General features: G+C 26.0%; 1 protein-coding gene across 1 annotated transcript; it reads right to left on the minus strand.

Annotated features, from left to right (window-relative positions):
- Window positions 1-3,001: 3,001 nt before the first annotated feature.
- On the minus strand, window positions 3,002-4,132 carry LOC114178982 (indole-3-acetic acid-induced protein ARG7-like). Its single transcript, XM_028065153.2, has one exon. It carries the CDS (start codon window positions 3,958-3,960, stop codon window positions 3,508-3,510), a length of 453 nt encoding a protein of 150 aa, XP_027920954.2. The 5' UTR covers window positions 3,961-4,132; the 3' UTR covers window positions 3,002-3,507.
- Between the last annotated feature and the right edge of the window lie 6,297 nt (window positions 4,133-10,429).

Raw genomic sequence — 10,429 nt, forward strand, 5'->3', positions numbered from 1 at the left:
TTATAAATATATTTTTTAACATTGTTACATCGAACTTTTTATGGGACCGTATGGAAAATTCATATAGAAATAAACTAGACGTTAAACTTTAAAAGATATTTTATTTCTGAAAAGTGGTACAATTTATAACTCAAGTGAGAGCTACATTGTTATATTTATTAAAAAAAAAAGGAGAGTTTCAACGGTGTATTAAAATATGTTGCATTTTTCAAGTTAAAGACTTTGGAGAAACTAAACTGAATAGAATATTAGCACAACAAAACGATTGAGTAGAATAATTATTATTAACAAAGTGGTTTCTCAATGCTGTTAAATAATTTTATTTGAGTAAAATAAGAGAATGGTAGATAATATATTTTTTAAGATTTTAATAAATTAGTAATTTATAAAAGTAGGGACGAGAGTGTGTCTATCAGCTTTTCAGTAACATCACAGGATAAGAATTTCAACTTGCTGGTCAAACCCAAATAAAGCGAAACTCGTATGAGTCAAGGAACCTACCAACCATTTAATTTTTTTATTGTAAATAATTATAAACTTTTATCGTTAATATTTTATATTTAATTTATTTGTTTTTGCATAAAGCTGCGTGTCTGAATTTTCTCATTGTTTCTTTTGTTCTGATCATGCATGTAGCCGTCATGAGTGTTCCACCATGTCACTAAAGTTATGTCATGCATCGATTTATCACTACTCACAAATAATAAGAACTTTGTCATTAGTAGAAAAGGTGACGTTTGTGGACTACAAATGCTAACTTGGGATAATATTCCCTTCATTAGAATAAGGAAATCAGCATATGCATTTTTTTTCTTTTTTATTTTGTCATCTATCACGAGATATTATGTAACATTCAAGAGTATAATTAATCAATAAAACACTTAATAAACAATTTAGTAAAATCAAAGTCTTTCAAAATAGGCAAGTCCTTGTGTGAGCATGTCAATTAAAATGATTTGTCCAGTTTTTTATCTGTCCTATTATATTTCTTTTACTGAATAAATAGTTAGTATGAAAATTAATTATGTTAATTTTAATTAAATTCCATTTGTAATGATAACATACTGTGAAAAATATTGATTTAGAATACATATGAATAAAATAATTAGAATTTAACCCAACTAATAAAATTAAAGTTTTTATATAAAAATTGCTATTTTTTTTCTTATTATGCTAAAAATAAACTATATCAATATTTTAATTTTAAAATAATTAAAGATGATAAATTTAGTCAAAATTTACTGTATACTTAACAGTTGGAGAATTATAAAATTTTAATTTTTCTTTTTAGATTTTTATATTATAGATGCAAAAAGATAAAATCTGGTTTTTTAAATAAATAAAAAAAACTATAATTTAAAGAACCGGCATTTTTCAAGTTAGGACTTAATTCATCTTAACTATATCATGGCAAAACTAACAAAAAGACTTAGTTCCATTTAAAGTTACTTTTTTAAGGTGATACTAAAGTTATTAATATAATAAAATTTGTTATATGTTATGTATATTATATCACTTATTATTAAATAATTATTGAATATTTTTTTAATATTTAGTTCCACACTAAATATCTTAACATTGATGGAAACTTTTTAAATATTCTATAAAACTTCCATATCGATTATAAATAAAATCGAATGATATTATATAAATAATACAAAACTTCATTTACCAATACAATTTTATAGAATTAAATTAAATTTATAAAATTCATTTCTTAAATAAAACAAATTTCTGAAAATTAGTGTGGATTCCAACTTGTCTCTAATAATCATTAATCACGAGAGAGGATATTATATATATATATATATATATATATATATATATATATATATATATATATATATATATATATATATATATATGCAACAATTAGACGACACCGATGAAATATAAAAATCTATGGTAGCAAACGAGAAGCAAAACAAAATCCATGTATTTTGCAAAGACTAACATCATAAATCAAGCACATAACAAAAGAATGAGAGAATCTGATGAAATGCATCAGCTTTACCTGAAGTCATGTGGAAAAACTTGGTTGGCATCTGAACAATTTAAGCTAAAACAGAAGAAAACACTTTTATTAAATCTAGAAAGATAATCGGAATCTCTCACGCCAACGACTGACACATGCCCAATATTTTCTCCAATAAGAAACAAAAAGAAAAGGGAGAAAAAAAGTAGCGGTGTTTTGTTGATATCTGCGGAATCTAAGCTCCAGGGGTAGTAAGGTTAAATAGGCCTCATCAACAGAATATAATTCTAAAATTAGGAAAACATAACAGAAAGATCAGATTCCTTTGCTAAAATTCAACCAGAAAAAAAAAATAAAATCACAGAATCTCTTTGCGCATGTTTAGACTATAGAGAATGACAACAAATCTGTTTTTTGAGTGGTAATAAAAAACACGAAAGTGCCTATAGCTGCCCATAATATCATTTAGATCAGATAAGACTTTTCTTCTATACACCTCATTTTTTATTTTGATGTTACTTTTGCCCTCTGAAATAGGGCTCTGTAAAATGCACGCTTGCCCCTGAAGATGCGTGTTTATTTTGCTAACTCCATCACTGTTCTGATTGCAAAAAGTTCTACACTTTCTCCACCACAAATTCTTTGTATGCTGATGCAGCAAATCTTACTCAGAGAGCAAAACACTCGCGTGCCAGTAAAAAATTTAGTTTTCTAATTTTCTTTTGCAGATCACATGTCTGTTTCTTCACAACATATCAGAAAAAAAATCTTAATCGAACCAGATAACACTGTTGGAAAACAGCTTACTTGATGGGTTTGTAGTAGTTTTTTAATCTAAATTATTTACTGTAGTTACACTATACAAGTTTCAAAATTGAAGCGAAACCATTTGTAATTATGCAAACACATTCGACTATCGTTACTGGTTTGTTCAATCAGAGATTGATTTTGTTTTACATGTGTATGAATCAGAGTAAAAGTGAAGTACACGAACAAGAAGAATCAACTATGAAACGTGCAAAAGAGTTAACGCGAAAGAGACCAAACCGGTTGCATTTATAACCAATCAAATTGAGAATCCTGAGACGTATACGGAATAAACTACTATATGTTTAGCCTATACATATATACCCATTTGGTGCATTCAGGAAGATAAGACCAAGCCAAAAAAAATTGCTAGATATTCTAAAAGAAAACACAGATCCAGAGTTACCACTAACCATGAAATTCTTCATTGATCACTAAAATTTGATCATAAAATTGGGCATCCATCCGGTGAAACAAACATTGAAAGATAACCCAATCTAGCAAAAAGAAAGAAGAAGAGAAAAAAAAAAAAACAGAGCCTAAGGAAAAGTTCTAAGACATCTCGTTGAAACCCTCCCTTGAAAATTTGAGGAGTGGATCCAAGGATGAGAAGAACCAAAAACCCATTACAAAAAAAAAAAGGAAAAGAAAAAAGATTCCTGGGTAGTTGTTCATTTACAAATTCAGATTCTAACAATGAGAAAAAGAAAAGGAAAAAGGGGACGTCAAACCTCTGCTTTCTGCAGCAGAGGGGTGAAAACGACGACGTTTTCCTTACAGGAATCGGAAACGTCAGCATCGGAGACCAAGTTGAGGAAGTCTTGAAGAGAGAGTTTTCCGTACTTGTGTTCGTCCTTGTGGAGAAATTTAACGACGTTAGAGAAAAAGGGGACTTGGCAAGGGAGGACCAAACCGCCGTTACCTCGGAGTCCGAACTGTTCCTCGGTTTGTTTGAGGAGGCCCTCGAAGACGGGGAGGTTGAGGAAACGCGCGGGGATAGCGAAGCGCGTGCGTTCGGGGCCGACGTAGACGAAGGTGAACCCGGAGGGAGGGCGGCGCGTGGAGGAAGGGTCCTCGGAGCGGCGGCGGAGGCTCATTTGCTTCCACCGCGACATGAGGTGTTTGAGACGCACGATTTGCCGAATCTTGTCGACCTTCTTATTCATAACACCCGCCATTGGAGAAGGGTGAATGAAGAAGAAGATGAAGAAGAAGAAGATTTGAGAAGGTTTTGGTTTTTGAGTTGTAAAGAGTTTTGAAGCGAGTGAGAGGGATAAAATAGTGTGAGAGTAATGAGTGTGAACCGATTCTCTGCTTAAGAGAATGATTGTGTTTTTCCTAACCCAACCCAATACCCATTTACTTCTCTTAAGTGCCTTTATCTTCCCCATAACATAATAATTCACACATTCATAGGACTAATTTTTATTTATTTATTTCAATCACAAAATTAATTATTCATTAAATTAAAAAAACTTATTAATTAATTATCGCCACATGTCAGTGACTTTTTTCCGTTATTTAGCGAGATTCAAATTGAGTATTGTGATATAACATTATGTATCACCAATGCACTCAAAAAAATTAACTCCTGATATTTTATTTTCTTGTGCTTTTATTGATTCAAAAGCCACTTTAATAAATTATTAATTACATTGTAACAAAATAATTAATAATTTGCATATAAGTTATCGAGTTTAAAATAAGCTATCTTCCACTTCCTTCCTATTCCGTGGTAAATGTAATTTAATTCTGGTTTAATTATAATTTTATTTGGTACACTTTGCCGTTTTTGGGTTTTTGTTTTTTTATATAACCTTTTACTTTTAGTTTTTAAATTATTTGTAATTTTTTAAAGATTTCTATATTTAAAATATTCAACTCCGCGTATACATTATTTAGTTTACCATCAATTTAGAGAAAATGGGATATGAAAATGAGGTTATTTGATTTATAAAAAAATATTGAACTTTTATTAATGTATGTAACTGTTTTGGTTTGGTTGAGTTAATAAAGATTGATAAATTATTTGTCAATATAATGTCAAAATTGTTTTGAAATATATATTTTTAAATATAAACAGTTTTTATTTAAAATATATTTAAAAATAAAAAATCTTAAAATTATTATTTATTAATCATAAAAAATATTTAGAATTAAAAATCAAATAAAAAATATTATTTTAAACAATTAGATATTTGATATAAAATTAAAATAATAATTTATTCAATAGACTCCCAAATCCCTTACTTTCTCTTTATTTCACGTGCATTTTTCTCTCTTAAAACTTTCTTTACAAACAGTCTTCCATGGCCTACATCAAAAGCACAATTTCTACAAATAAACTTAAAACCAATTCTTTTACTTACAAATTATCTCAATCAAAAATATATATGTTATACAATAAGTTGAAGATTAAATTAACAGGTATTTTAATTCAATACCATATAAAAGTAAAATAATACATATGAATAAAAATAACTAAAAATATACTAAATTACACTTAATAACTCGATATTTCGGGTTTAAAAGTACCACAAACATAACATTCGTTTTCATTGAATCTTATTGTCTACTAAGTACGTGTTGAATTCAAACTCTTGTTTGTAGCTTTATTTGTAGTTTTATATGATCACTAACAACATTCCCTTATATAGTTCTATTCCATCTTCAATTTCATGATAAATATTTTCTTTAAGTGACTTATTGGTTGAATAAAATCATCAAAATTTCATTATGGGTACCTTTCTTTAATGAAAGTGATTGAATAAAACCACTTTAGGGTTAAACAGTTATTTTGGGAGAAAACATTTGCACCACAACACAAATTTATCATATATGTTATTTTTTAGTTTTTTATTCTTGCTAAAGTTAAGAATTTATAAAAAAACATTGAACTATCTCTAATTTTTTTATTGATTCTGGATATTTTCTGTTTAAAAGGGTTAGAGAGGAGAACAGAGATCAACAAAATTAATTTATTTCTAAAAATTAGTGGTAATTTGCCATGATGAATTTGAAGGAGATTGGAAAATTTTCATCATTGTATGAATGAAATAATGAAGTGGAAAAAACAGTTCAACACCGTCCATCATTTTTTTAAAATTAAAACAACAACAATAACAATAACAATAATAATAATAATAATATTTTAATTATGAGAATAAAATTATAATTTAATAAATTTAATCTTTAAATTTTTTTTATCATACACAAATTTTACTTCCAAATTTCTTTACATTATATTTACTTGATACTCAAATTAATATTCACTTTTTCCAAATTTTTCTTTAAAATGACCTAGCAGCGACAATATAAAAGGTGTTAAAAATCAATCAATTTAAGATTTGATAAATTGACTATAGATTTTGAATATCGGTTCATACCTAATATCATATATATGTTATAAATTGAGATATCATATCATCATCATACAATGTTGGTACTAGACAGTAAATTTTAATTTTAAAGTTATTAAAAAAAATACACTCAATTAGCCTGTTTTTTTTTTTAAATAATTACATAAGGTACTGAAATTATGGAAAACAAAAGTCGAAACTATAATTTTAGCTTTTATATAAAATTACAATTAAAATTTTCTTTTATACGAATTAAGAATAGTAATAAATGCATTATGTTTTAAAAACACATTAGTTTAATTTAGACGGAGATAATAATTATTTTAGAAAATGATTAAAACAAATAATTAATTATTAATTAGATACTGATGAAATTAGTTCATTCCATTTTTTTCTTAAATTTAAAATGTGAGACAGAAGGAGTAATCAATAACAAAAATTTTTATTTATACAATTAAAATGATAGAATTACACTTGTGATAATGATTTAGAAAATAAAAATAATCATATAAAAAAATACAAAAAAAGTATTCTACATAATATAGATAAACAACAAATAAAATTATTTTAAAAAATATTAAATATGTTTTAGAAAAAATGACAAAGTAGTGAAGAAAATCGTATAAAGAAAAATAAATGAATGATCAACAATATTATAAGATAAAAAATATCTAATAAATATAACAAAACTTTTGAAATATCGACAAAGTTCTTAAGAGATTAAAAGAAGTGTAATAACAAGAAAAAAATATAAGGTTTCTATATTAATGAAATGTTTATGATATTGAACACTTACATAGAGAGTTAAATATTTTTATGTGAAAAAAATACACATTGAATAAAATATAAAAAATAATAAAAATATTAAAATATGAGACATAACAAATATTTAATTGACATACATTATTTAAACACATTTGTACAAACGTTATGTAAGAAGGAAAATTATCATGGAGATATAAATAAAGCTCATGATAAACCAAACAATTAAAATTAAGAACATATAGGAAGTGTGTGTGTATATATATATATATATATATATATATATATATATATATATATATATATATATATATATATATATATATATATATATAATATAAAGAGAATTATCTTTTTTGTGTACACATTTTAAAATTTCAATTTTACCATTTATAATATAATTATTTATTAAATTTTTGAAAATTGACCGTTATTTTTATATATTTTTTTTTAAATCGTCTATCTCTTTTTCTTCTTCTCTTTTTTCTTATTTATCAACAATTATTTTCTTATCTTTTTTGATATATTTCATTTTATTTTAATAAATATAATTTTATTTTACATATTAACTTAATAATATTACAATATCATCACCTGCTAATATAATATCATGCATATGTAAAAAATGCGTACACACAGGCGCTAGTATTGTATAAGAGAGATGTTACTTACAAATTTTAAAAGAGTATTTTTGTCTTTTGAAAATTATGTTATATGAATTTATAATATAATTAATTAGTAAAATTAACTATTATAGTTTTCTATGTCCAGATAAAATGAAACATCATTAATTATACTTAATTATATCTTAACTAGTGTCCTTAGGGTCCTAGTTAACATTCTCCATAAGAAAATAAAGATAAAGTTTTTATAATAATGAAACGTTTAAACACTTATATCAAGAATTAGACATTTTTATGTAAAAAATACATGTTAAATAAAAATATTAAAAAAGTAGTAAAAATATTTAAATACGAAACATAAAAAATATTTATTGTATTATTTAAATACAATTACACATAAATAATGGTAAGAAAGGAAATTATCATATGAATATGAATAAATTTGTTGACAAACTAAATAATTAAAATAAAAAATATAGAAAGTGTATAATTTATATAATTTAAACCGAGTGTTATAGCAGATATAAGAATGTGAGAGGAATATGTGTATGTGTTCATCTCCATTCCAATAAAAAAAAATTAAGTATTATCTATATTTGTATCTATACTTGCTCAACGGAAATAATAATAATAAAATAATAGTATTTTATAATTTCATGTATAAACATGTAAGTCAACCATTATATTAGAAACATATGTACAATCCAAAATAAAATCAACTAATCAATTAATAATATAATCTATTATTTCAAATGTAAATATCTTACTATTTAAGTTTGGCATTAGTACGCACCACTAATTATGGTTTTATTTATTAACAAAACATACTAATAACATACATATTGTCGATGAAAGTTCAGAAGAATAAATTATGTAATACTAAGTCAAACCTTTTTAATAATTTGAATATTTAAATTGAGAATAAATAATATTATAAATGTTAAACAAAAATGTCTAAATAATAATAAGTAAATATATTGTTTAAGTATAGTTAAATGAAAAACGAAAAACAAAGTAGAAAGTTGTGACCGTACAAAGCAAAAAAAGTTAGTGCAGCAGAGGGCGGAGTTTGTGGGAGAACGCCGTAGTACTTTTCCGTATGCTCTCTCTCTCCTCTTCCATCACATCTCATGCATTTTCACAACACATTATTATATTCTCTTTTCTTTTTCTTATCACATCAATTTCTATAAAATTTATTTATTGCTTGTGCGCAAACCAAGAAGAACAGTTACTATTTATATACGAAAACAATTTAAAAGTTAAAAAAATAGTTTTACCGGTCAAGTCTTCTGAGTCACTTCACATGGGTGTGATGCAGATTAGTTACTAACCACTCACATGAAGATTGGGACACTACACCCGTGATTTCTTCAACCGCTCTTCTCTCCACATTCACTTTTCTCTTCCTTAAACCTTACTTTTTTTCCTTTTCTTTTTTTTTTTTTTTATCGCATCGCAGCTTACGGATCCCTTGCCGCAAATCACTCTTCTTACTCTCTCAACACTTACCAATCATAACCATTAAAATATTCTTTACCTACCGTTTTCAACCGCTCAACGCACTTCTCCCATAGCTGTTAAAATGGATTGGTCGTCCTGGTTCAACTCGATTTATTACGAATTGATTATTTAATGGGTCAAATTTAATTCGATTTATTTATTAACGAGTTAGAAATTTAAATTCGGTTTATTTCATTACGGGTTGGTGAGTTAAATGAATTGGCTCACTAGCACACTTAATTAAAAAAATTATTAATTTTTTTAAGTCATAAATTATATTTTAGATTAAAATTTAAATAAACTTGAATACAATTAATTAAAAAAATTTAATTTTTTTCTTAAGTCAGAAATTATATTTTAGATTAAAATTTAAATAAACTTGAATACAATCTCAATATAATCCAAAATGATGTTGGTCCACGGATTCTAATCCACTTTGACGGCTTTAACTTCTCTTATTTCTTCCAATCCCATCTATCACTTCCTATTTTATTATTTAAAATTTATATCTACATATTCTTTAGGTTGGATTACTTGATTTTTATAATTACATTCATTTTGACTCAATATATATTTATCAACTTTATATATCACTTGAGTTATAAATGGTATAAAAGTCGATGGTTCGAAATGATTAACACATAACTATAATGAAAGTGGATGTGATACGTCGTAGGAGAAATATATACATATAAAAAAAAAATCACCTTAAGGACTGGATAATGAATTTCTCTACATCAGAATCCTACACCCGAATTCCAAATTCCAAATTCAAAAGTTAACTTTATTTATTCTCTAGGTACGATGAATAATCTCTCAAATCACATGCCTAACATCTTCTTACATGTCCAATCCGTATATGAAAACATTTTCATTAGGTAAACTCAACAACTCAGCCATTACTTATGAGAATTGTCTAACCAGATTTGTTAGTCATTAATAAACAAAACTAGTAGGTAAAAACGTACTTAACAATGCTTCAGGATTACAAGGACCACGTTCTTTTTATTAACAAAGAATTTATATCTACCAAGTTTTGACAAAGTATAAATAGAACTAAATTTATGCGGATAACAATAACTTGATTTATGAATATTCAAAATTAAGTACAACTCAAGTACATATTCAATACACAAGTACATTTTTTTTTAAATGTGTAGAAATGTCTTTTCTCTACAGATTTTGCCAAACTCACCTCCTTTTTTACAACATTTTGAGAACATCATGTCAACGTGGCACAGGATTCTGTGTTTAAAGTTACTATTAATTATTGACAATGACTCTGTTATCACATGCTATGAATTAAACTTGTTTTGCACACATAAGAAAGCTATGATTTAGAAATGTTATCATTTTTTTAATATATATATAAAAAAGTGTGAAGCCATGCAGAAGCAACG

The sequence above is a fragment of the Vigna unguiculata genome, chromosome 3 (genome assembly GCF_037176805.1).
Source record: "Vigna unguiculata cultivar grain cowpea cultivar isolate G323 ecotype 2 chromosome 3, ASM3717680v1, whole genome shotgun sequence".
NCBI lineage: Eukaryota > Viridiplantae > Streptophyta > Magnoliopsida > Fabales > Fabaceae > Vigna > Vigna unguiculata.